This window comes from Mauremys reevesii, linkage group 19 (assembly GCF_016161935.1).
Source record: "Mauremys reevesii isolate NIE-2019 linkage group 19, ASM1616193v1, whole genome shotgun sequence".
Classification (NCBI taxonomy): Eukaryota; Metazoa; Chordata; order Testudines; family Geoemydidae; genus Mauremys; species Mauremys reevesii.
The window spans coordinates 13,513,133-13,540,818 of record NC_052641.1 but is presented as its reverse complement, the minus strand read 5'-3'; the positions used below and the strand labels follow the sequence as shown (position 1 = coordinate 13,540,818).

General features: G+C 46.9%; 1 protein-coding gene and 1 long non-coding RNA gene across 16 annotated transcripts in view; one reads left to right on the top strand and one right to left on the bottom strand.

The window, feature by feature from the left end:
• DNM1 (dynamin 1) overlaps positions 1 to 27,686 on the top strand; it is a 101,997-nt gene that overhangs the window by 40,746 nt on the left and 33,565 nt on the right. For 10 of the 15 annotated variants that reach the window (XR_005589877.1, XR_005589875.1, XR_005589876.1 and 7 more), the window contains exons 7-15: positions 3,900 to 4,042; positions 4,122 to 4,257; positions 6,176 to 6,243; positions 7,384 to 7,522; positions 19,238 to 19,324; positions 19,578 to 19,648; positions 21,084 to 21,135; positions 23,096 to 23,107; positions 24,584 to 24,697. Coding sequence is in view for 12 of the 15 variants with exons in the window: in XM_039506358.1 (XP_039362292.1) it covers positions 3,900 to 4,042; positions 4,122 to 4,257; positions 6,176 to 6,243; positions 7,384 to 7,522; positions 19,238 to 19,324; positions 19,578 to 19,648; positions 21,084 to 21,135; positions 23,096 to 23,107; positions 24,584 to 24,697 (822 nt within the window). In the remaining 3 variants the exon portion in view is untranslated. Of the gene's footprint in view, positions 1 to 3,899; positions 4,043 to 4,121; positions 4,258 to 6,175; positions 6,244 to 7,383; positions 7,523 to 12,208; positions 12,348 to 19,237; positions 19,325 to 19,577; positions 19,649 to 21,083; positions 21,136 to 23,095; positions 23,108 to 24,583; positions 24,698 to 25,902; positions 25,981 to 27,686 lie in introns of all 15 variants that reach the window. The other 5 variants (XM_039506365.1, XM_039506366.1, XM_039506359.1 and 2 more) reach the window with 3 other exon arrangements.
• LOC120386722 lies at positions 6,111 to 8,394 on the bottom strand. The gene is made up of 3 exons (XR_005589878.1): positions 8,244 to 8,394; positions 6,825 to 6,909; positions 6,111 to 6,512 (listed from the first exon to the last, which is right to left on the bottom strand). It is a non-coding gene; the product is annotated as an uncharacterized LOC120386722 (long non-coding RNA).

Below are 27,686 nucleotides of genomic sequence, written 5' to 3'. Positions count from 1 at the left end.
GGAGGAAACTATAAAAACCAAAACCTCATATGTTAAGATTTAATGGGACACCATCAACTTGCAAATCGCATTTGTCTGACAATTTTTTAATTGCTATAGTTCAATTACACCCAAGATCAGTAGAACTGAAAGAAGTTAGCAAAAGCGTATGTACTTTTCTCTATTTTTTCTGATTGGTATATTTGAAATTGTGAAAAAATCTTTTTTAAAAAAGCCTTTTCACCATAAGAATGAGACAGCATTGACTCCCCCTTCTGCCTCTAAAGCCCTACCAACTCAAAAAATAAAGAGAGAGAGAAATTAATAAAAATCTTAAAGATTAAAAAAAATCAAAACTAAAAACTCTCCCTCAAACAGTGTTTTGACCCCAAAAAGGGAAAAGTGCCAGAGACTCCACGAAGTCTTCTATGGACTTTGCTATTGCTACTGATTTGGGTACTCATAGTATAATGATGGGTGGCAGTATAAAACCCTATGATACACAAATAGATAAAAACACATTGCATATTATCAGTAGAGCTGTAGGTTTGTCATGGGTGGAAAAACGTCATGCATACCATAATTTTTCTGTTTGTCCATGTCTTTTTTTTCCTGTCCATGATTTTCCCAAACAGTGGGTCACCAGGGGCCAGGAGAGGAGCGGGGGTGGGTGGGAAGGGGTTTGGAGAGCAAGCCCAATGGCTCCTATCCTGTGGTCCCGAACTCAGCTCCCTGCTCAGAGCGTTGGGAGCTGGAGCACCAGGTCGCAGCACCATTCATGTTTTGTCCTGTCCCACCTGCCCCAAGTCACCAAGCAGGATTAGTATTGCAGTGCCTGGGTGGAGGAGGGCATTTTTAATCAAAGCTCAGGGAGCTGTCACAGTAAATTTAGTAACCTGTGACTTTTACTACATTTACAGTGACTGCTCCCTGATTTTTTCATAAAACTGCAGTGACAAATGTGCAGCCCTAGTCATTAGTTTCCCTGTTTTGCTGAGGATCAGTTGTACTTCCCATCTCATGCATTAGCAATACGATAATGTTGCTCTCAAATCCGCTTCTTCTCCCTTGCTGGAAAGACCCCTCAGATACATGAGGAGAGGAGGAGACAAAAACCTGTGCAATTTGTTTTAAAGGAATTGAATCAAATTCTGGATATTTACTCTGAACACCATTTAAACAGGATTGTCAAAAACTGGAATTTCTTGTGATTAGTCAGGTTTTTTTTAAATTCCAGTTGACCATATGACATTGTAGCCATGGCTTTCAAACCATTCACCACACACCCCATTTCTATCAAAGCAAATAGGCTCAGGTCCCCCTTCCCTTGTGCTAGAGACAAACATCATAGAGAGCTACTGTCAAAGGAATACTGGGATACAGTGATAAAGGCCTTTACCTTGGCATGTTCCAGTGAGGGCATGGTGGAGGAGCTTCCTGTGCACAGAGTTTATCCAGGAGTGGAGAGACCAACTCAGACATGGGAGGGTGAGCTACAAGTCAGGGGAACAGAGGCTCCCAGGGGGGAAAATCCAGGGGCATAGAATGAGGAGCCTGGGCTCAAGCAGGTTAGGTTGGAAGGACAGAATGGGGGAGGGGCAGCAGAGGCTCAAGGAGAACTAGGCTGGGGGCACAGAGGCTGGGGGTCAGAGGCTCAAGAACGAGGCTGGGGGCACAGAGGCTAGGGGGGCAGAGGCTCCAGGAGAACTAGGCTGGGGGTCAGAGGCTCAAGAATGAAGCTGGGGGCACAGAGGCTGGGGGTCAGAGGCTCAAGGAGAACTAGGCTGGTGACACAGAAGCTGGGGGTCAGAGGCTCAAGAACGAGGCTGGGGCACAGGTTGGGGGGCAGAGGCTCAAGGAGAACTAAGCTGGGGGCACAGAGGCTGGGGGTCAGAGGCTCAAGGAGAACTAGGCTGGGGCACAGGTTGGGGGTCAGAGGCTCAAGGAGAACTAGGCTGGGGACACAGAAGCTGGGGGTCAGAGGCTCAAGAACGAGGCTGGGGGCACAGAGGCTGGGGGTCAGAGGCTCAAGGAGAGCCAGGGTGGGTCTGGGCTGGGGGTACAGACTGAGGGAGCCATGGTCAAGCAGAGCCAGGCCAGGGGGGACAGAATGAGGAGCCAGGCCTCAAAGGGGGTCCTGGGCTCCCATCCCCCATTCTGTCCCCTCCCAGCCCAGGCAACAAGGCCCTGAAGCTGCTGCCTCCTCCCACTCCTCAGCACCACAGGATCCACCTTGGGGCACTGGCAGGGGGAGCATTGAGAGGAGGAGAAACGGTCTCCCTGCCCACGGGCTGGTGCAACAGGGGGAGCCAGTGCAGGCTATTTCCTGTTCAGTGCTTCGGTCTGGCAGCCATTTGCATCTGTTTATTGGCAAGATTGTAAAGGAAACAGCAAGGCCCTGATCCTACCACTTTGCTATGTGTTCAGCTTGAAGCATGTTTGTAGTCCCGTTGGCTTCAAAGTTAAACATGTGGTTGGAAAATGGTAAGCATTCTCCACAAAATATTTAGCAAAAACAATTTTTAAAAAATTTTTGTAGAAATTTTCCATTTTTGAATGAAAACCTGATTTTGTTGTTGAAAAACTGGAAAATTAAAAAGACCTGGAAATTTTCTATGAACATTTTTGTTTCCAATTAAAAAAATATTTCAAAATTGATCAATTTTTTTGACTAACTCTGTCATGTTGACAGGATCAAAGCCTAAAACAAAAAGGTCAGAGCCAACCCAGAGCCTGTCCAGACTCCAGCAAGTTTAAAGTTTTAGTGCTTTAAAGATGCTGAAACTCGCACAGCAAAGTCCCTTCATCTTCTTAAATGGGACACTTTATACCAGGTGTCCTCAGATGAGTCCCATTTGGCAGGTCTGAGACGTTTATGGATAAGCTTAAAGAAGTTGCAGTAAAATACATTCCCAAATCCACCCCCAAAATGGGAATAAAGTCCCCTTTGTTTGGCTGGTTTATGGAAATAAACAATTTTAATTTTTCTTGTCCTTTACCCCAGAGCAGTAATAAATCTGTAAAATGGGCACAAATTATTTCCCTTTCAAAGGGGAGTTGTGAGGCTCAGTTAGTCAATGTTTCTGAGTGCTTTAGGATCCTTTGTTGAAAGTATAGAATATTATTACTATGTACTTCTCCTAGCTAGTATAGTTCTGTGTCTGATGGCTGCCTGTCTGTATGAGATTGGGTAAACTGCAGTTCAACTCAGGAGACCTGAGTTCAAGTCTCTGCTCAGCCTAAGACGTTAGGGCTTAATCCTAAAACTACCTTGTGCCTCAGTTCTCTGTCTGTAAAAGCCAAATATCCCTACCTCATAGGGGCATTGCAAGGCTCTCAGATAGTATGGTGATGAGGGCCACATAAGTACCTAAATAGATGGACACTGAACTGTCAAAAGAAACCAACCTCCTTTTCTTCTTGGAACATGACAACCCCATTATGTCCACATAATAGGCCTTGCTGTGCTATTCATCAACCTTTCGTGCATATTTGAACCTTGGCAGGGCCAATTTGTCTAAAAAATTTCAGGTATTGATTTTGTCCCTGCTCTGCCTGGTCTCTCTGCTACCTCTGCATTGCAGAGAAGCCTAAGGAGTTTCCAAAGACAGATCCATAACCTAGCTCTTTCCTTTATACTGGAGAGATGACCTGTCCAATGATGGCTTCCCCTTGATATAATCTCATTCATTCTCCCCAGTCAAAACCTAGTTCAGTCAGTGGGACTGGCCCACTCTGCCACACAAGACTGATGCCCTGTGGCTCATAGGAGTAGCCTATTCTGGCACACAAGGCTAATGATCCCCCCTGTCGCAGAGGAGTAGCACACTTTGTTGCTGCCTTTCTGCTGAGTCAGCAAGCCCTGTTCAATCACAACTCACAGGCTTTTTAACCCATTTCTCAACCTTCTACTTTTGCAGCAACTGACCAATCACATCCGAGACACCCTGCCAGGCCTGCGAAACAAACTCCAGAGCCAGCTTCTCTCCATTGAGAAAGAGGTGGACGAGTACAAAAACTTCCGTCCTGATGATCCTGCCCGGAAGACCAAAGCTCTGCTTCAGTAAGTGACTCCTGCTGTGTGTCCCTCCTAGGAGAAGTGTACCTGGCAATCTCCCCCATTCATTTTTCTTTCTGCCTAGGATGGTCCAGCAGTTTGCTGTGGACTTTGAGAAACGTATTGAAGGCTCCGGTGACCAGATTGATACCTATGAGCTGTCTGGAGGAGCTAGGATCAACCGCATCTTCCATGAGCGGTTCCCCTTTGAACTGGTGAAGGTACCATTCCCCCTCCTATCCTTCTCACCTACCTTCCTATTTTCTCTCCACCTGCTGTCATTTCTTCACCTGTCCTTCTCAGATGCCATCTTCTTGGCTCATTTCTCATCTCTTCTCCTTTGCATCTGCTGCCTCCTCTTTAATTCGTTACTTCTTTCCTTGACCTTGTCTTTACCTTCATCACTTTCTTTCTCTTCTTCACCTGTCTTTCTCACCTGCTCTTGTCTTTTTCCTTCACCAGTCCTCTCTGTTCTTTGCTTCCTTTCTCACCTCCAATCCTGGCTTCTCTTCTCCCTCAGCCCTCACCCCGTGCCAGAGCCTGATCTCTCCTTCAGCCCCCTTCCCAGTATCTGAACATGGCCCCTTCCTCAGTTCCTGCCCTGGTAACAGAGCATAGGAACTCCCTCACTTTCTCTTCCTGGTTATGTAAAAGGGTTTTACCTTAACTGTTCTGATTACATGAATCCCAGATGCTGAAGCTGTAGTTTGTTTACCTCAAACCAAAGAGTCTCTGATCAGCTGAATGTCCATGCAGAAAGGTACAGTCAGATCTTTGCCTCTGGCTGATCTGCACACAGTGTAGTTTGGGGGTAGATGCAGAGATAGCTGAAAACTGCATTCCATTGATCCTATTGATGCTGTGGGCAGGGCTGGTCCTGATGTGCCAAGCTAATACCAGACTAAGGCTGCTCCAACTTACGCTGACTCTTAAACACTCCCAAGGGGTAGAAAACACAACCAAGGATCAATGGGGTGCAGGGACATCCTAACTATGCCTCCTTTGCTACAACCACATTACATCTTCACTTCTACATGAGCAGCAAAGAAGTGGGTGGTGTAAAAGCCTCTTCGTTGATTTAGCACCACCAGAGGATCTTCTTGTGGTGTCCTCCTGCGACTGCTCGCATTGGTGCCTGGGGCCAAATTGCACTAGCAGAGACACACAGAGGCTCCACTTTATGGGAGAATCTGGCGTATAATGTATAAAAGCTCCAGAGGAAAAGGTGACAAAATACCTTTTCATGATGGTTTTCAAAACAGAAGATCAAGCAGGAGCCAATCTGTTCCCCTTATGGGTTGGCTTGCCTGTATTTTCACTTAGTAGTAGTATTTAAATGTTGATTCTTTCCATTTGAATGAGATGCTGAGGCCTTCTCAGTGAAAGACAAGAGCCTGCATTGTGTTTGATGATGTTATAACTTTTCTATGTGAGAAATAAATCCAGTTTTTATGTGTATATTGGAAAAAACATGCAAACCTTGCAAGGGAAAATATTTTATTTGGGACACAATTTTATATTTTTAGTTTCTCATTCCCTTTGTCCTTTATTTCTAAGGACATTTGTATAGTCAATGAGAACTGGGCAGCACTTCTGAGGGTACGTCCACTGGAGCTGGGGGTATATTTTCCAGTTCAGGTAGATGGACATGTGTGAACTTCCATTGAGCTAAATGCTAAAAATAGCAATGTAGCTGCAGCAGCACAAATAGCGGGACAGGCTAGCTGCCCGAGTACAATCCCATCTGAGACCCTAGGTACATCCTTGGGCAGCTAGTCTGACCCACTGCCCATGCCACCACGGCCACACTGCTATTTTTATCATACTAGCTCAATTGGAGCTAACGTGTACATCTACCCAAGCTGGAAGTTGCAACTCCAGCTTGGGTGTAGATATACACTAACAGTCAAGCCCTAAGCTGGGTTTCCAACGTTCACACAGCATGTGAGTGCTGGCAACAGAAGCCTGATCTCCTGACTCCCATTCCTGTGTTCCAGCCAACAGGCCACACTCCTTCTTCACACCTCCATCTTGCAAGGCTGAGTCATGACCTGGCAGGGGCCCTCTCCTCTGTATCTGCATGGTGCTCTGCTGTATGGGTTGCCGGGCCCCTTCTCACAATCTTTTCTTCTGGTGCAGATGGAGTTTGACGAGAAGGAGCTCCGGCGAGAGATCAGCTACGCCATCAAGAACATCCATGGTATCAGGCATGTATCATGCATTAGGCAGGCCCATGACTGCACAGCTTTGTAAATATCTCTAGACCTTCCAAATCAAGTTGAGAAGACTTCAGAGGTACGGTAGGTCAGCAGGCGGGAGGGAGCACCTGTCTGGGCCATTGACAGCTGAACAGCCTTGTATTGGGAGGTACTAAAGTTAATCAAAATCAGTTTGCTTTCTGTTTCCATGGGAGAGCTGCAGGAGCTTCAAAGGTAAAATTGCCTTGGTGATCAGCCGTTTTCTTCCATCTCCTGTGCTGAGTGTGAGAAAGAGGAAGTGACATCACATTGTAGTTAGAGGAAGTGACATAGGAAGGGATGCTAAACACCCCGTATACACCTTTTAAATTTCTTATAGTATTGTTTTAATTTATTTTCCCATATCTACTAGGGCTCGATCCTGCAAGCTGGTGCTGAGCACACTCAACCATCAGTGACTTGAATGGGAGCTGAGGGTGCTCAGTACTTGGCAGGACCGGGTCCCAAATGCATGGTAAGTTAACATCTTTGCATTTGTGTTAGAGAAGATTAATGATGTGTGGCTTATGATGCCTAACAGGCATCCTTACCTGAGAGCCGCTGAGATACTGCGATTCCCCGTGTGGTCAGTAGGGACTGTGGGAGCCCAGCACCCCTCAGAATTGCTATTAAATGCTGGAGAATGCAAGCAGGTGATCAGATATTGACAAGTTTATTTTCTTCTCCTTCAGCTCATTCCATCTGATCTAGCCAAGCTCATTTGAGCAATAGTATTACTATTAGTATTTATTGCTCCCTTATTATAATTAAGAAAGGGTTTCTTGAAACTCTCTAAGGGTGATATTCACCCCTCTGCATTAAACCCTAAAGGCCCCGCCTTAAAGGCTGAAGTGGTACACAAGCTGAGCGTTGGTCCCTGTGTTGGTCATTTTCACCTAAGAGACCATTTTTGTGATGTGTTGAGCACCCTCCATTCCCATTGATTTCAGTGAGGTTTTGTTCATGGGTTTTATGATTCCTCCAGCCCAACGAGCTGGGTGTCAGTGATACAAATGCCTGCTCTGAAATGTGTGTGTAATGCTGTGACATTCTCCTTGCCCCCCTCTACCTCCCCTCCTGCCTTGTCTTGCCCCCACCCTGGGTGTTTAGAACCGGTCTTTTCACGCCCGACATGGCCTTTGAGACCATTGTGAAAAAGCAGGTGAAGAAGATTAAAGAGCCTTGCCTGAAATGCGTGGACATGGTCATTTCGGAGTTAATCAATACTGTTAGACAGTGCACCAAGAAGGTAACCGGAGGGAACATGGAGTTCACACGCTAACACCTGCCCGCCCATCTGCTCGCTGGCTGAAGCACAGCACTGTGATCTGGGCAAGGAGCTGCCTGCAGTGAAACTTGATGTTTCTAACCACCTCCTCAGCAGCATGACTAGACCTGAGTGATACTAGCCTGGGGCATTCCAGCCAACCAGCCAATCAGAAAGAGATGGGACAGCTGATAGGAGTGGGTTGCTGCCGTCTCCACCATTCCATTAGTGGTGTCTTTGGAACATTGGGGTCTCCCCCTACATGCCCACTCCAGAAGCACGACCCCCTCCACTGGCTCTCTAACATGAGCGTTAACTCTTTATAACAGCCAAGGTTATTTCTTCCTCTAGAGGCTGATGGTTTATATCTGATTTAAATTTATTTTCTGATTTTAATTTTCAAGTCAGAGTCTGGGATATAGATTTCCCCTGGGAACTTCTAGGGACTTTGTATCATCCAGTCTGGCCCCTGATTGACCATCCCCAAGCAAAAGGGTACATAAGCTCTCAAATATGGAGAATCAAGAGGCAAAGGTGAAGTAGGCTTTGCTAATGTGGAATGATCAAGCTGTGGGCTTCCCTGCAGGGAGATGTTCCTAAGCTTGTGGAATTTGGCATGGTTTCTGATTGGCTTGGTTTGTATCTTGTTTTGAAGGAGCAGTAAATGGCTGAGAAGAAGGAAAGTCGAGGTGTCCACTCTCACCTGAGTTCCTGCCTTTCCCTTCCTCCTGCTGTGATGGGGGTGCCCTGGAGGTTTCATTCTCTGGGTTCTGATTGACTGTTGTGGGCTTCAGTGGGGATGTGGGAGAGAGCCAGTCATAATTCTGTCCATCCTTCAAATATTGCGATTCTCATGTCTGAGTTTGGGCTTAGATTTAATATTGAGAAGCAGTGTGAGAAAGACGGGGAGACTGCCTGCCATTCCTCTCAGCCATGGCCTGCTGCTTCAGACAGGTCCAGGTCCTGGTGAAAGGGCATCTCAGCCAGAGTGTGATAGCGGGGCACTGGAGACTCTTGGTATGTCGGATCACTGCTGGCCATTCGGGAGCAGGTAACCGGGTGAGGGCATTAGTGGAGGCTCCCAAGGGAGATTGAAACCTTGAATTTAGGAAAAAAAAAAGGCAGGGGTGGGGTGAGTGGTGAGACTCAGGTTTGCTCTCAAAGAGACTGCATTGCTTGGGGCTGGAGGTCTCTGCAGAGGTGCTCAGGCTCACGTACATGTGCTTTGTCCCAGTCCAGACTGGGAGAGCAAAGTGGACAGACAGTGACAGATTCCTCAGGTTTTTAGAATGCTTGGAGGAGCTTCCTTTTCCTATCCTGCTGTCTTCTGTTGAGGTATGTAGCTGTGGGGAGCACCCAGAAAGTTGCCCTTAGTGCTGGTGACAGGTAAGCAAAGACCTTTGGGCTGCCAAGTACCCAGAGTCATCCAGTAACTGGATCTGAAGGGCCCACTTTTCATATCCCCTTAATTTTCCCTTGGTTAGTTTTACCATCCATCAATCATCATCTAAGTCTTTATCACTCCTGCCCTCTTCCTCCCGATGAATCTTTTTCCCTGTCTTTCTTTCTTCCCTTCCCATTTCTCTCTATATCCACCTTCACAGTCTTGTTTTTCTCTTTCTTTTTCCTTGAGGAATAAATTTTCACCAGTAGTGAAATTATCTCTATTATAGACATGAAGGACAAATTCCTCCTTCCACGAGGATACATGGTACCCAAGAGAGACAGAAATGTAAAAATCAGGGAGGACAGAAAGAGACCATAGGACAGAGAAGACGGGAACTCAGTATTCAACAGCCACCTCTAATGGAGTGAGGGAGACAGGGCAGGTGTGGTACACAGAGTGACACACATATAGGAAAGAAAGAGGGAATGCTGGAAAGAGGTGGACAAAGAGGAACAAATCTAGCTGGGGGAGGGAGTCAGTTATAGCAGGAGATATTGGGTCAGACCGTCGTCTCAGTTAAGAAGGGAGCGTGGAGGGAATCAGAATTTTTAAGGTGTTTTCTTGTTAGTGTAGCGGGCTTGGGTCCCGTAGTGGTTCAGAGGCTAGAGATTGGCTGCAGTTCATGTTGTGTGTGTGCACGCGCAAGTGTGAGTGGTAATATTGTTTACTTTAAAGAAACAAAGTGGTGATGTTATTTAAATGTTCAGGTAGCTAAAGGGACATTTTGTGTGAGGGTCCCTTTCCCAGGCTTCATCCACTGAGCTTGACTCAGATATTGTATGAGACATCTAAAGGGGCTATATTGAACTTAGCAGGCAGGTTGAATCTCTGAATAGGCAGTGAGACCTGGAACATATTTTCTGAGACATGCAGAGGCCATTTTAACTTTAAGGGCACCCGCTCTTTACCCAAACAAGCGCTTCATTGGCAACCTGCCAGACTCTGAGACGTGCACCTGGGTGAAGATGGGTACTATGGAAATTACACATCCCAACATGACCAGAGCAGCCTTTCACATTAGCTGTAAGTGACATAATGCATGGGAGAGGGTGCTGTGATCAAGATGGAGCAGTGATGTATGTTTGGGGTTGAAGTATCTCTGGACAGCACTTCCATATTAACAACCAGGGGCCAGATTCTCAGCTGCTGTGAATCTGCAAATCTCTGTGGATTTCAACAGGGCTATGTTGATTTACATTCACTGTGAATCTAGCTAAGGATTGGTCAGAAGCTCCGGGCACCCCTGGTTTAGTCACAGTATGTTTGGATAGGAAAAATGTCCTGTGACAATATCCCTTGAAACACACAGGAAATCCATAGCCGGCACTACTAGCCCCTGCCATTGTGGGACAGTGCAGCACAAAGACCACTTGTCCAGCCGATGAAGCTTTAAAGGGGGCACTGTCAGGTTAAAGATGATGAGTTATTTAAAAACAAATTTCTTTGTGTGTGTTATTAATAGCCCCCGAATTTGATTAACCTTGGTCACACTTTAAAAATCTAATTTGTGCTGCACTCTTCCTGCTGATTGTTTACACTTGTGTTTCTCTCATCTGGGATGTTGAAATAGACTGATCAAGTTTCATTTTAATTTCTAGTCACTTTCACTTTCTGGTTCCCATGCACTAGCTCAGTGTTGTGATGTCTGAATTGCAAACACTGGAACAGGAAAACTGTATTCATTGGGATTTAAAAAAATAATTGTGGAAACATTTCTACTGATCTTATGTTTGGTATTTTTACAACCCTCAAAGTTGTACCTCAATCAACCTGACAACATCTTCTTCAGATAGGCTGGAATAGGAAGGCTGTTTGGGGTAATTGTGATAGCTCTCTAGGAAGATTCCACCTTCCTAATCATTGGCCTCAGGATGTGGTTCATTGTTAGGGCTCAACTTCCTTTCCTACAGCAGGAAAGAGGAGGAATGGGAAAAGAGACAGGCCATAACTGGAACTATTTATCTGAACCCCTGAAACTTGGAGTGATGAAGTTGAATCCATATCACCCATGATTATGCAAAACTGAAACCTGAGTGACAAAAATTAACCTAGCCCCACCCCCAGCCAGTGGTTCAAGTAGGGCCATACGGCCCAGTACGCTGCACCATTAAGATATTTATTGCTGGTACGCCGTAACAGAAAGACACAGGAGCAGAATGTGGGGCTGCCTGGTGACCCCACTCCAGCAACTCCTCCAGCGCAGCTGTACTGCCCCCAACCCGGCCCCATCCCTGTCCTCTGGCGAGACTATACAGACCCCAGACAGGAGACGCAGCTGCGTGGAAGGGCTGGGGGCAGAGTGGGGCTGGGAGTGGTACAGCTGTGCCAGTGGACAGGGCTGGAGATGGGGCTGGGGGCGGTACAGCTGTGCTGGAGGAGCTGTTGGCCTGGGTCCGCCCTGCGGCCCCACATTCTGCTCCTTTTGCCACTGCGGTTCCAGAGAGCCCTGCAGTTCAGAAGTCTGTATCTGGCACAGCAGGAGGACAGAGTCCCCCCCCCAAGTAACGTGGGATGGGGAGGGGCAGGGAGAATGTGGGGGCCCTGGACTGGGGGCAAAGCAGGGATGAGTCATGTGGAGGGTCACGTGTCCCCCCCCACACACCTTTGTGTCCCTCCCATGAGTTGCCTATGTGCAGCGTATCGGTAAGAAATTAATTCTACTTGTGCCACTGCCCCCAGCCCCCACCCCCACGCAGTCCAGCTTTAGATGGAATGGACTAGGGGGAACTTACGGGAAGCAGAAAGAGAAAGGGATAAAGCTGGTGGGTAAAAAGGCAGGAGAAGAGACCCATGGAACAGCAGAGGGAAATGAGACTGACTCAGGCGAAGAAAAGAGCGAGAGGCTCAGTGTGTTCAGCCTTCATTGCCTGTGGAGAAGGCTTGCTCTGAGAGAGGGATTCCTGGATGCATCCATCCACCCATCCATTTTGTTGGGCTCTGTAGCTTATGGGTTCACCTACTCTGTCTGTTCCTTCCCACTGTGCCATTTCCATGCATCTGTAGAATCCCCTGATACTTGGCAGCACATGGGCCCTGCAGCAATGCTCACCTGCTTCGATTTATCTGTGGAGTGAACCAAAATCTCACTTCTCATTTTGCCTTGTGTTTTTCTCTTCTCTCTTTTCCTCTCTCTCTCTCTCTCTCAATCTCTCTCTGCCTCTGTCTGCTTTGCTCTTCTTTCTTCCTTGTTGCTTCTTCCCTCCCTGCCCCTCGCCGTGCAGAACGGGTCTCTTCACGCCTGACCTCGCTTTTGAAGCCATAGTGAAAAAGCAGGTGCAGAAGTTGAAGGAGCCGAGTCTGAAGTGTGTGGATATGGTAGTGAGTGAGCTCACATCCACCATCAGAAAGTGTAGCGAAAAGGTAAAGAAACCAACAACATAAAGAAAGGGCAAAGCACCACTCCTCTCTCTCACACACACATACCCTTTCCTCACACCCTTCAGGGCCTGGGCTCACATCAGGGGACCAACAACAAATCTGGTGAGAACAAGGAGAACAGCCATGGAAGTCAGGTTCTACTATATAAATAAGCATCTGATGGAAAGAAGCAGCCCACAGGCATCCAAGCAGTGTGAAAAGTAGGGGAGAGGGACCAGGCCCCACAGCTGATGGATCTCTTTGCTATGAATTCAGAAGTCAGCTGGCTACAGCTGCTTGTTTGCTAGCCAGCCCCCATTCCTCACTCCAGCCCCTTGGTATGCAGCTCGGTGTAGAATAAACCCCCTTGCAAGCCTCTCGTCCTACTCTTCCTGATTGCACGTTGAAAACCTTTCTGTGTCCCTTTGTCGCTGCCTCTCTGGAAATCCAAACATCTTAGAACAAGAAACAAGTTAGAGAGAGGCCTTAAAAGATAAAAAGAATCCAGGCCTCTCTGCCGGATTATTGTGCATTACCCCAGCCTCCATCCAGACAACAGAGCTCTATATCTTCTCCATGTCATCCTCCTGCTGATCTTTAACTAAAGATTATGCTAGTAAAGAGAGAAGGATGAATCTTGTGCTACTTTTCCCTGCCCCAAAGCGAAGCAAAGGAAAGGAGGCAAATTCCTGGGTAGCTTAAAGAGCAGCAAAGTGGAAAAAGGGACCACCCATTTGAATAAGTAGAGGCCATCACACATGTGCTAGTATATGTCTGGTGGAAAGTGGGTTGGTTTCCTAGGCCTGTACGGTGCAGTAGAGGGCGCCACACACCTCTTTAAATAGAAAGGTAGACTAACTAAAATAATTTGCCAAGGAAGGACTAAAATCCTGCACCCCTTGGCCCAGCTGGGCAAGTTTCTCTGCCAAGTGAGTTAAAGGGGACAGCATCTCTTGTTCTAGTTAGGAGCCTCTATAAAAATTACCCACAATCCCTTTTCTGCATTGGAGGGTCTGGGCTGGCCAACATATATAATCCCAGGTTTGGGGGAAGGGATTAGAAAGAGACAGGTGGGAAAGAAGGGAGAATCCAGTATAAATTTAAGAGCTCAGAATGCCAAGAGCTGGAGGTTGGCAGATGAAGGGACCTCGTTGTATTCAGCAGGGCTGATCTCGGCAGCTACTGCACTTTGGTCATTGCCATCCCTCAAGCACTGCTGCTCCACCCCAAAGGATTTCTTTCTCTAAGTCCTCCTGTTTTCCAGCTCAGTGTGGGAGACACTCCTCCATCCTTCCCCTCCTCCCCCTATGTTTGCTTGTAGTGATTTTGGTTTGTTTCCATTGATGTTTTTCTGTCTCTGATTGGAGTTATGTCTTCAGGGGAGAGAAATCAGTGTAGAGGGGGGAAAAGAAAACCTCAGTGTTAGTGGACACTAACTTCTTACAGTGGGGCACCCTGTTCAGATGTATCTTACCCATCCACCTTCTGTAGATTTTGAAATTCATTTTGTCATGGTAGGATGGACAGATTTGGCACTGGAGGAGGAAAGGGAGGGTAGAGATTTTCTAGGGTGGAGATGAAATAATGGAGTTGTACAGTCAGGATGTGCATTTCCATGTCCAGGCCTCCGAGTGACAGAAAAGAGGAACGGAGGCCAGAGTGAAATGTAGCTGATGGGACAGAAGAGAGCTTGTCACCAGGGGATGATGAGGGAGGAAGAAGAGAAAATCCCCTGTAAGTTAGGGCTGGACTGAATCCGGCAGTCCTTTCACAGTCCTTATCTGGAGATGGTCCCATTGTAATCAATGGAAGCTTTGCTGGAGCAAGGACTGCAGAATTTGGTCTCTAAAAATTAGAGATGGAAAAAACTTTGCTCTGTTGCCTGGCCAGTGCAAGGTTGCTCCCTCCATCTGTGTAATTGGCTTAGACATCTACAGAATCAGGATGGAAATGCCTGGACTCTCGGGAGTGGCAGGTTCAAATCTGAGCCCTTCATCCCACCAAAGGCGAGGAGTTGATGTTTGCCCAATGTCTTTGTCCTATAAATCCAGATTTGGGGTAGGTTTGAATTGGGCATCTCTGTTATTAAAGTGATTTATTAATATTGCTCGTGACTGTGCCCTCAGTGTGTGAAATGCTTTTCAAGCAGACAAGAAAGTCCCTTCCCGAAGGAGCACACAATCTGAGGACAGACATACATTCAAATAGAGTTTAGGGAGAGGGGTACAACATATAAATAGAGTGATCTAGGTGGAATAACCCTCATCTTGGCAAAATGCAGTGAAGTTAATATACATGTCAACTAGATTTTTCATAGACAGCATAACAGAAGTGAGTCTTTAAGGGGGACTTTAATGCTGGGAAGGGAGGAGCTTTGTGGATGAGTTCAGGAAGGGTTTTCCATGCATAGGAGGCAATGTGGAAGAAGCAACAGAGATGATGGTGCAAGAAGCTAATAAATAGAGCATCAAGGCTGTCGCTATTAGCAGAGCAGAGGATGTGGAACAAAATAAGGCTTGACAAGGATGGGGAGCAGAGCTATGTAGGGCTCTGAAAACAGTGGCAAGAAGCGTGAATTGGATGGTGGAGCAGAGGGGAGAACAGAATTCCAAGAGTGTGTTTGAGAAAGAGAGAGAGAGATGATCAAGATGTTTGGCAGGGAAGATGACTTTAGCAGCAGCATGTTGTATGGATTGGAGGGGGCAATGGGGACAGATGTTGCAGAATCAAGATGGGAAATTCTGAGGGCCTGAAGGACAGATTTACCAGTAAGGTAGGCTGCACATGTGACACTTTCTAATGAGGTAACGCTGTGGAGGTGAACTGTGTAGAGGACTTATTGATGTGTAGTACTTGTCCATTAATTCATACAACTTGGGCTGCACATTTGCTTGATCTCCAGTTAGGCAGGGTTAGAGCTAGTTAATATTTGGATGAGAGACCTCCAAGAAAAGTTTAGGTGCTGCAGGAATTGTCATGGTAAAATACCCAACCTCCAACCAGAGTGTTAGGAGCCTATGCTACCTCTGGGATGAGACATACAATTGAGATTCTGTGTTTATTAAAGACCCCCAAAGCTTTTCATAAAAGGAGTGTTAATCCAAGTTTCTGGGACATTGGGGGAGCTACATTCTGTCTTCCTACTAGTTGAATTTCATGCAGCCTCAATTGCATAGAGTATTCTTGACTATCTGTTCAAAACTACCGCATGGTGTTGCTGTGTGCTGTGAAAAACTATTTTGAAGGGAGCTACACCTGATTTCACTGGTGTAAATAAAATCAGAATCAGGCCATGTAAGGAACTGCTGCTAATTGCTCCCCCATCCCAAAATTTGGCTGTCTCTTTGATAGCAGTCAATGGCTAGTCTCTCTTCACATGGCTAAGCCATATTCACAAAGGTGCCAAAGAACAGATGGCTTTTTCTTTTCTACGGATCTTTAGTTATTATAGTTGTTAATAATAATCTCTTATTCCATCCTGAATGATCTCAAAGTGCTTTAAAACTGCTCATCCAGGGATCTCTTCATCCCCCACTGAAATCAGCCTACTCTGGGGTGTAATGAGATAGTTTTTCACAGCACACAGCAACATCATGCAGTAGTTTTGAACAGATAGTCAAGAATACCCTATGCAACTGAGACTGCATGAAATTCAGCTGGTAGGGAGTCAGAGTATCAGAGCCAGTGGATCCAGGAATATAGCATCCCCTCTGGTGGATTTAAAAAAGCAGAAACTTTCTGTGTCCAAACTGCACAGCAGAGCCTTATGAATGCAAAAGGGTGCCTTACAAATCAGGATCCTTTCAGTTAGAGTTCTTAGGATTCCTGCCTAAGAGATGGACTCTTAGTGTTAGAAAGGACAGGGACCTACAGCTGTGTCATGAGGATTTCCCTGGGGCTAGGCTGTTTTAAGAGAAGGTCCTGAGCTTACATTATGACTGGAGAGGAAAATGCAATTAGGGCAGGAGTGAAAACCCACTTGAGTGTGGTAATCCATCCCAGACCGGCTGAGAGCCCCTGGCAGGGTCACCTGCTCTCCCGTCTTTCAGAATCATGGCATTTCTGGGTGCTGCTTGCACTGCTGGCATTACCCCCACCCCTTGCATTCCACTGCATGTTCCCCAGTGGACATGACATCCCGTGGCCAGTGTTCCCCTTCTTGCCCACCCCTGCTTCTCCCACGCATGCTGAGGTGTGAGGCCTCCTGCATGACGTCTTGTGAATGTGGTGCTGTTGGTTTCTTTTGCTTGTAACCTTTGCTGGTTGATCCTGATTTGAATAAACTGAGACTGTTTTGCACCTCACCTTGCCTTTATTCGTGTTATTTATTTTTTTGTTCTTGAATCAAAGAAGCTGAGATTTGCTTAGAGATTTTCCAACTTCCTGGTTTTGATTCTTTGACATGAAGCACCCCCTCAACCTCAGAAGAAAACAGGAAGTGCTGCCTCTCCCTCTAAAGCAACAAGCAGCCTAAACTATAAAGATCCAAGAGAAATCCTAATATGCCCCTTCTCAAGGTATGAGGGGTGCCCATTTCCACATGGGGCCACCTTCAGTGTGAGCGGAAAGCCTGGTCCTATCAATCTGGAGCCAGTGACATTCAGAACAGAAGAGTCCTTTATTAAGAGAGGGGCCTGATCCACTGCTCCCTTACTCCAGCCATATGCCAGGGCAACTGCATTGATTTCAAGGGCATGACAGTGATGCAATAAACCTGGAGTGATGTAGTGGTGAAACAGACCCAAATACCTCAGTACTAGACAGCAATTGCCCTATACCTTCTAGCTTCCAATGGTGATTGTGCAGGGTCTGGGCTGATTCCTGTAGCATATTGTCATAGTCCTTTGTTTATAAGAACCCAAAAGTCAAATCAGATTTAAACCCCCCCCACCCCCATCAGATCAGCAGAACTGAGACAGTGCAGTACTAAGGCAAATGAGAGACATGGCCAAAAATGAAGCCCAAAATAGTAGGAGGAGGTAATAATGATGATGTCAGGAAATTCCAGTTGACGTTAAATGGTCAAATTGAAATATTTCAAAATAATAGAACAAAAGGGGAAAAAAAACAACTTTCTGGGGAGGGAGGAGAGAAAGGAGTGATCTAAGAACTGGCCTGGAGTTGAGACTTCAGCTAATTTAGGCCTTGATCCTGCACTGAGGACTACATGGGTGCTGCCCTATTGAGGTTAGTGCAGGATTGGGGCCCTACAGTGTGATCTTGGGCAAGTCACTTTTATCTCACTATTCCTCAGTAAAGTGAGGGATAGTGGCACGTGTTCCTCTCAGGAACGGTGCAGGAATTGACTGGTTCATGCTGGTTAAGTGCTAAGTAGAGAATGATTAACTGGATAATAAAGGGGCCTAATTATTATTATGATTATTACAATAGCTTCTAGCAGCCCTAATCAGGGACCAGAGCCCCTTGTGCTAGGTGCGGTACACACATCAAATGAAAAAGCCAGTCCCTGACCCAAAGAGCTTACTTTGTTTTTTAAGGAAGAAAGCAAAATGATTGCCATCTCCAGGGATTGGCCCAAATGTTGCAGTAGCACCACTGTGGGATGTGACATTTAGGAACAAAAGCCTAATCCCACTGAAATCAATGGTAAAACTCTCATTGATTTCACTGGGACCACTGTCTCCTTATTGTAGAATACTGTGGCACTTTTCTGTTATAAAGGAAGTGCTGCCTGAATGCCAGAGGGCTGCCATGGGCCCCCATTCAGCTTCCTGGCTTGCACTGTCATGTTTCCCATTCACAATCTCTATGGATTCTCCCCCTTGAACAACTGCAGGTGACAGTGCTTCTCCACTCCCTTTTGTTTGTGTGCTGCAAACTGAATTCGCTTCTCATGGTGTGAAACAAGCCATCAGTGGCAAAGTGGGCTGACCCATGACACAAATGCTGGCTCTGATTCTCCACGCCCTTGTGCCAGTGCAAAGGGAGTGCAGAACGGGAGTAAAATACTACAGCCGCACACCTGGAGCACCTGTAGAGTCCAGGGTTGCTGCTTTCTCCTTGAGAGAAGGCTGGTTCCCTGAGAGGTTGGCCATGCCCTCCGTCTTCACCTGTGGCATTGCTTGTTGGGGCAGGCCACTGTCCGCTAGTGACCCAGCTAATGGGATGTGAGACTAGCTTTGATCATCTTTGTTCACCTAAGATGCTCCCCTTAGTGTCAGGGGGTATATCTACACAGTACCCTGCCTTTTAGAGCCCATAGCAGCGTGGGCTAGCGCTAAGGCACTAAAAACAGCCGTGTAGATGTTTGGTCTCAGGCTGGCCCTTGGATTCTGAAGCCCAGGGAGGGAGTTTAAGAGCCCAAGGTCCAGCCCAAGCCGCAACATCTGCACTGCTGTTTTTAGTGCCATAGCACGAGCTCAGGTCTGTAGACCTGGGCTCTGAGACTTGCTGCTGCGGGTTTTAAAAAGAGTGTAGACAAAAGCCAGAGAGATACTGCCGTGGCATCGCTTTCCTACGTTACCAATGAGATGCTGACCTTCTTCAGAGAACTAGTCGTTTGGCTTATTGGGATACAACTAGCCATGGGTTTAAGCCATAAAACTGGGATTTCAGACATGCCCGAAACTGGGTATGTTCAGATCTGGGGATGGGAATGGGCCCCTCGCTCTGTAGAACAAATTGAGCTGGCAGTAGTCTGGTCTCCTGCAGGATAGGGGGGTTGCTGCTGAGGATAAGGGCTGTTCTCTGAAGAAGCTCAAAGCACAGTGAGTGAGATCTTTGGCCCCACAGGAACTTGGGAAAATCTGTCTGCAATTCTGGCTTTCCTGTGCCTTTACCCCTCTAGGACCCCTGTTATGGTTGGGAGGGGAGTGTTATCCCCCAGATCCTGCCCCACTTTCCCATGTGCGCGTGTTTTCTCTTTCCTGCAGCTCAGCCAGTACCCTCACCTGCGGGAGGAGATGGATCGGATTGTTACTACGCACATTCGTGAGCGAGAGGGCAGGACCAAGGATCAGGTAGGGCCTGCAGGGCTTGTCTGAGGGTGGGGGGCAGAAGAATGTAGTTGAGCCTTTAGGGGAACAGTATGAGGATAGAGATGGGCCTTTGCTGTAAAGTTGGGATCTGGTGAGGAACGCCCCCAAAGTTCAGGGAGGTGTTGACTGAGAAGAGCCATAAGGCAACTCAGTGGTGGCTCCTGCTACCTGCCTTTGTGTTAGTAGCACCCGTCCCTTGTCTCTTACCCACTTTCTTTGTGTCTTTGCCCCCCAGGTCATGCTCCTGATAGATATCGAACTGGCATACATGAACACAAACCACGAGGATTTCATTGGCTTCGCCAAGTAAGCACCAGTGCCCTGAACTGCCTCCTTCCTCCTGCCCCTGCTCCCCTGCAGCCTTGCTCTGTGTGTGCTTTGGTAGGTAGGCTGTAGGCCTAGGCTGCAGAGCCTCATGGGTGGAGAGTTTGGAGCAGTTTTCCACCCTGGCTTTGATGGGAGGCTGAAGTGAGGTATAATGTGCAGGATGGTAATGAGAGAAATAGGTTTCCCCTGGGAGTGAGGGCAGTTCTCCATGGAGTCCTGACACCCCCCAACTTCATTGTGTCTCACTTCAGCCCACCCCCCACACACAAGGCCAACTCACTCCTTAATTGGTTGGAGGGTTATTGTGAGGCACCTCATCGTCTGGGGGTAAGTGTGATGCCTCCTCATGCCCTTCCCCCTTGACCCCAGACCCCTTGGGAAGCAAGGAGTAAAGCTAGGCCTCCAATGTGGCATAGCAGAGTGAGCACTGAGCTGTCAGGATAGAAATTAAATAAACCCAAAGCTAGAGCAAGTCAACAGTGCTGTGGCTGGCATGTCAACCATGTCATTCCCCACTGAGAGGAGGGATGGACTAGTGGCCCAAGAGACCTGGAGTCTATACCTGGCTCTGCTACTAGTTTGTTGTTTGACCTTGAGCAAGTCACTTAATCCCTGTGTATTTAAGTTTCCCCATCTATAGAACAGAGATAATGACACTGACTCACCCTAGAGGAGTTTGTGAGGATAAGTATTTGTGTTTGTAAAGCACAAATGGGTGAAAGGGGCTAGGGAAGGGCAGGGAATGATCATATCCAACCAGGCAGGACAAAGAATAAAAATCAGGTGGAATTATAAAATTGTTCATGGAGAATCATTAGTGTGCTGAGTGTTTTATGAAATGTAGAGCAAAACCTGGTCTCTGTCCCTAGGAGATGATGCTAAAACTTAGACAGACAGTACAGTTCAGACATACAGGGACAGACCGAGGTCCCATCACCGTCAAAGGTTGTTTTGCAGTTTGAGGTCAAGATGTGTCCCAAAATGCTGCAGAGACCAGCAGGTGCTGTGGTCTCAAAACATTGCAGAGCTCTCTGTCTTGCTCCTTTCTTCTGTGTATTAATATTGAAAGGCTTCATGGAAGACCTGTTTACAAGCGGGGTTTGACAGAGGAGAAGGTGGTTGCATGAGAAGAGGGAGGGAGTTACAAATCTAGGGGGTGGCATGGGAGAAAGAATGAAGGCAGGAGTGAAGAAGAATAGAGAGGGGGTGGTCAGCAGTTGGTTTAGAAGATGCGTAGGGAGCAAGGGGTTGAGTAGGTGAGGCTGAGACCAAAGATGTAGTTGAGGAGCTATACAGGCCTTGGAACTTGAGGGCGAGAAGCTTGAATGTGCTGTTGCGGAAGCCTAGAGGGAGCAGGATTCAGGAAGGAAGGAGGAGTTGGATGGGCTTTGAATGTCTCTCATCTTGTTTGTAGCGCTCAACAGAGGAGCAGCCAGATGAGCAAGAAGAAGGCAGCTGGCAACCAGGTAAGTTCCCTCCCGCTTGAGGCTGCGAGAGGAACACATACCTTGCTTGACAGGCTCTCAGTTGAGCAGATGTTGAGCCAGACACAGCAACACTTCAAAGGTATAAAGAGAGGCAGATGGGAAGAAGATTAGAGAGAAACTTTAGCCCCACTGAAATGTATGGGATTAGGGAAGCCTGTGGGAAGGACAAAGGGGAAGAATATGGACTTTCCCTCCTGCAAAAGAACAATTGTTATGTATGGAGCTGGCATTGCCCTCAGTAAGACTAGGACTGTGGATGTCTATTAGCTGCTTAAATACAAAGGCCAAATCATATTCTTCACTGTCTCTGGTGCAACCCCACTGGCTTTAACAGTAAGTGAATGGAGGAGCTGGCCCAACAGAATCACATAAGGGAGATTGACAAGGTGATTACAGAGGCTTGCAACATCTGCCCTAGCTGAGGATCAGAGCTCAAAGGAAGGGTGCTGCAGACTTTACTCAGTGCAGGGAGGTATGCAGGGTGCAAGACTCTCTAAAAGAGGGGACTCTGGGATCCTTGCAGTAGAGAACTGGTTTAGAAACTGTGTCACTTTGCATATGATGACCCAGTCCCCTTCCACTATCATCCTGGCGTTGGGTACTGGACAGAATCCAGAACATCTTGAGTTTCATCCATTTCTTTGGGTGACCTTGCATTTCCCTGATCGGTTCACCATGCTTTACAACTGGGCCAGCACACGCTAGACAGTTAAATTATGAAACGGTCCAATAAAGAGCTGAAAGTGCAGGGGGGATGATCAGAGGTCTAGCCATTTAAGCCACTGCTTTCTGGATAGTGGCAGATGTCAGTGTTAATTCTGCTCACATCCCTAGATGTGTCATTCACTTCTCCCAGCTGCGCTTGACCTCTCTATGCAGATGAGAGCTGGAGAATGCTCTCTGATTTGGTGGGTCCTGATGCAAGTTTATAGTCCATCAAAAACTGGGGCAAACTATACCCTCCAGTTCCCCCAGCTCCACCTCTAAACTGCCATGCCATAGAGTTTTCTTTCCCAGTTGTCTTCCTTGACCACATGAATGGTCTTCACTGTCTGCTAGCCAAAGGGCAATTTGCAGAACGTCTGGGCTCACATTTTCTGGAAGAGGCAAGTTCCACCTGAACGGGAGGCTTTAAAGCCACCTGCTCAGGGAGATGCCATTGGCATTCATCAGCCCCGCTTGAATGGGCATCCTCATGGTGGAGCTTTCTCCTGGGAGAAAATAGTGAATGGAATGTGAAGTCCCTACTGCCTCCCTGTAGTGCATGGAGTGTACGTGCTATTGAAAGCCAGAGGGGCAAAGAAGACCTTCCTGTCCTAGACCTACAGGGAGAACCACAGGGTTATCTAGCCTGGAAGGTCTGCACAGAGATTTGGGCACCTTCTACAAAAGGAGGGTACAGAAGCAGCCCAGCGAAGAATGTAGGTGAACAGCTTCTTCCTTTCCAACCCCAAACTCTCATCTGGAGTGAATCATCTTCAAAATATATTTGGCCACCTTTCCCTGAAACACAGTTAGAGCTTCAGAGTTGCTGGAAGGCTGGTTGACAGGTTCAGCCGGATCATTGCTTCTCCGGATGCTATTTCTAAGGGCTTTACTGGGTATCTCCCAGCTGCAGGGAGACTATCCTCTGAAGGGCACCAGTGAGTACCTTGCCTTTGCCCTGGGTGTGGAACAGCTCTAGGAGTCAATCCTTTTCTGTTTCATTTGTGGATTTGCCTGTAACTAGCTTGAGCTTTCATTTCATTTAGCAGATTTTATTTTGGGGCCTGAGGTCTTTGATGTTTTCGCAGCTGACATGCTAATTTGGTAAAAGATTCTGTTGATTAATTTTTGAGGCTCTTTCCTCCTTCCACTCCTCCCTTCCTAGTAACAATCTCTCCTCTCTCTGCTCCTCTCCTCTCTTCTCTGCTGCTGTTGCTATGGTTCCCCTTTGCAGGATGAGATCCTGGTGAGTAGAAGGCAGCTCAGCAGGCTGTGCTAATGAGCATTAATGATGCATCTGGGGAGATCAGGATCAGGAACAGCACAAGGACCATTCCACCTGCTACTGCAATGGGGGGAAGTGGCAGCTAATGTTAGATACAGATGAAGTGGAAGTGGGGAGCAAAGGCAGCATGAGAAATTGATGATAATTTCTTTAGCTGCCTCTAAAGTGTGTAAGCGGGAGGAGCTGGGGAGACCATTCAATCTAGAGATCAGGATCTGGGGTTCAGCTTTAGTGCCCCCTTCTGTCAGCAGAGAGAATTGGTCCATTGTGAATTTTAACAATCAGCAGCATGAAAGAAAGGAGTGAAAATCCACTCACCCCTGCCTGCAGATATGGACAATGAATGCACTGATGCAGACACTATGCAGATGTTTATTAAGTCACACAAAACAGTATTAATTAATGCACAAACACCTAGCCATTCACAGACATACTGTTCACAACACACACTAATTTGTAACATGCACACACAGTCAGCGATACATACATATATAGGCTAATTCACACGTGCAGTAACACAGGCTCATGCACACATGTATAATAATGAACACCTGCAGTAATGCACATTCACACACACACACATATATATATATATATATATATATATATATATATATATGTTAACATGCTTATATTTAAGCTATTACATACATATACTCTTTCTACTAACTCACACATACAGAAATAGACAAACATTAATTTAAAGTTACAAAGTCTACTAATCAATAATCTCCTAGCTCATTTACAGAATGTGAATATGGGACTTTATATCTATCTATCTCTATATTAAAACTAATGTACATATATATAGTAACAGTCACACATGCCACTTATCTCACACAGTTAAGTTCAGGGTGTGAATTCCAGATGCATCATTATTCCCAGATGTTCAGTATCTCCTTGCGTTACAAACTTAAATAATTTGTTTTTCATTTACCTCTCTCTACTTTTCTTCTTGAATTGCCTCCCCTCGAGCTCTGTGAAGCAGTCACCTCCAACCTCAAGTGCTGGGAGAGCCCCTGTCTCTGCCAGGGTGTGCTTCCTCCTTTGCTCTTTCTAGGCATTGCCTTTTCTGGGTGTGATTGTTGCTGTGATTTGGTTTCTGTGGGTTGGGCCAGTGTCTGAGATTCTCTCTGCAGTTCTCTCTTCCCCTTGAGTGCTTGGCAGATGGTGTAACCCCCAACAGAGCCAGGTTCTCTCCTGCCTCCCTTTCACTCCCTGCCTAACCCTTCTCCTGTTTGGAGACAGGTGCAGGCTTGATCCCCTCGGAGCTCCAAATTAGTGAGGGGATTTTTGGCAGGAACAGAGAGCACAGTGGTCCTGGTCATTGTTGTGCTGGTCTCTGTGTGTAGGGGACACACTCTGCTCTCTCCCTAACCATTAGGAGGACTAGGTTCTCAGTGCCATGTTTAACGCTGACAATTTCCATCCCCACAGGTGATCCGAAAAGGCTGGCTCACCATCAATAACATTGGGATCATGAAGGGCGGTGCCAAGGAATACTGGTTTGTCCTGACAGCTGAGAACCTCTCATGGTATAAGGATGATGAGGTGAGTGGCCTAGCCTCAGGACTGGTTGGAGTATGGCTTTGGTACCTAGTTCTCTGTGGTGCTGAGAACCCTCAACTCCCATTGACTTTCAGTGGCTGAGCATTTTGTATCAGGCCCTTAGTTCCCTACAGTGGCTGGGTATGATAAATACACTTTCTGAGTATTAATTATCTGCTTCTATAAAGCATACCCCTGGGACCTGGAGTGATCCCACAAACCAGTATTCAACCTCTCCCAGGAAGGGATGCCAGGAGATTGGGAGCTATAATCAGGATGCCATATACTCTGTTGGTGGGGTATAGAACTGTGTGTTCCCCTAGGCGCATGCCCAAATGGAGCCCTGCACAATAGTCACACCCTGTATATGTTAGCGTTCAAACAGCTGCTGCCAGCCCCTCCGTCAGCCCATGAATCTATTGCCTTGTTCCTTGTATTTGACTCTTAGTGGGGCCTTGATATTGCTTCAACTGGAATAAGGATATTTCCTTTTAACTGTGAAGGTCGTGGCATTAATTTGGATGCAGCAATCCTGGCACTGACAAGAAAATCCAGTTGGAAATGACCATGCTTGGCGCTCCTGAGTCAGTAAAAAGTGGGCAGGGCACTTTTCTGTCTTATTCTGGCAGGCCGACTCACAGGAGGGAGGGGATGGCTTAGCACTCTGATACCCAGGGCTTTGTGGTACTCTCAGCAATATCTACAGTGACTAAATTGTGGCTAAGCTTGACTCTAGTCTTGTGTGGTCACTCAAGATAGGTGTGACCTAGTTGTCTGAGCACAGTACTCAGAGCCAGGAGCTATGGAATTAAAATCCCAGCTCAAACACTGACTCCCTCTGTAACCTTGGGTAAGTCACTTTCCTTCTCTGTCTGTTTCCTCATGTGCAGAATGGGAATATTAGTACTCATCCACGTCATCTGGGCATTGGGCAGATCAATTAATTCATGTTCATAAAGTGCTTTGAATGTGAAAGTGCTGAGTACTGTTACTAACAAACCATAATAGTACATGCAGAAAATAAATGAGAAAATAGCATGGATCTTCTCTGTAGACCCGCCTTAAAAATAAATATTCCTGAAAGTTGGGAATCATGGCTTCCCAGTGCTTCCTCTTCCACTCAAGCAGGGAGCAAGATACCAGCTGCCAGAATCATGTCCAAATTGAAGTTATTGTTATTTATTTATTTATTTGTCTACTATCAACAGTGTGCCAGTCATAAAGGAAGACAAAATCTCTGGCCCCTGGGCCTAAATCTCTGAATAGTGGGAATGAACAGCAAGAAGGTAATCAGAATGACATGAATTTAAACTCAAATACCACTCAACGTGCCAGGGATAGAAATACTTTGGGGGATGGCTACAAATGGATTCAGATTCAGTCAGCTTTTCCAATAAATGGTTCCAAACTACTGGTCAGGAAGAGAAGGGGCCTTGCACCTTGTGTCATGGTTTATACCTGTGCAACATACCTGTAAACTGCTACCAGACCAGAATTCTCCACTCATTTACATCAGTGGGCACATTTAACATCCACTTTGCACAGTTGGAAATTATGACACAACATGCCACACAGTAGAGAATCAGGCCTGAAATGTCATTCCCTGACCAGGAGCTGATCAGTCTTAGGGTATGTCTACACTACAGAGGCACAGCTATGGCACTGCAGCTGTGCAGCTGGAGTGCTAAAGTGTAAATTATTTCTACATCAACAGAAGGGGTTTTTCTGTTGATGTAGTTAATCCACCTCTCTGAGAGGTGGTAGCTAAGACCGCAGAAGAATCCTCTGTCAACCTAACTGTGTCTACAGTGGGGGCTAGGTCGACCTAGGTTGCACAGGGTGTGAAGTTTTTCACAGCCCTGAGCAAAAAATAGCTAGATCAATCTATTTTTTAGGTGTAGACCAGGTCTAAGTTCAGCTGGGGCATGCATCAGTCCCATAATCAGCAAGAAACTGGAATTGATTGTGCAAAGGAGATTTTAAATCAGCCAGTCCTTTTTCAAGGCCCATGAACTCTCAGACAGAGCTGCCTGGTGTGGCAACGCCGCCTCATGGTTATGTGTGCAGGTCAGGCAGTTATAACGTAAGGCTTGAGCGTTGTTTTAAATTAAAAACAGCTTCTGCATCTGGATTTCAGTGATGACCGCGTAGCCCCTCCACCCCTCTGCCCCAGCAGGGAGTGGGCAGGCTGTGGTTGCAGCACATAATCTATGTTAATAGACTCCAGCTGCATGGGAGGGGGAAGGGGCGCCCCTTTTATCCTATGAGGAGGGTAACCCTGGGGATGAATAACAGCTGGAGGTCTGCACCGCTTCCCTTCTGCACGGTGAGAGGCAGAGCAGCCTAATTAAAACAGCTCCCTGCCAGCCAGCGTCCCTTAAATAAACACAGGGCGACCCAGTGCTGACGAGGTAGGAGCAGCACAGGAGAAAGGACCCTTTGTTCTAACTGGAGAAGGGGTGGAGGGAAAGGGGGAGCATGTTTTTATTTCTGATTTTTCCCCACTCCTGCCCCCTCTCACCAGTTCAGCTCTTTGATCTCTGGCCTCTGGGGAAGGAAAGGGAAGTAACTTCCACTTGGATTCCATGGCCAGGTTCAGCTTAGAGAGTCAGTACATTACAGGGGCATCTTGGAGAGCCCTTGACTTTGGAGTTCCCATCATAACCCTCTACCCTACACAGGGACAGGGCTGACTCTATCCTCCAGGGCTCTGCTACCCCACATGGCAACAGGGCTGTCTCCATCATCCACGGCCCCTCTGCCCTTCATTGAGAGGAGGCTAGGGTGACCAGATGTCCCGATTTTATAGGGACAATCCAAATTTTTGGGTCTTTTTCTTATATAGGCTCCTATTACTCCCCACCCCCGTCCCGATTTTTCACATTTGCTGTCTGGTCACCCTAGAGGAGGCTTCTCAGACCCATCACTCCTAAACCAGGCTGGTATCTCCACACATGGCTGTCTCCATATGTCTCAGTCCCAGATCCCCTCT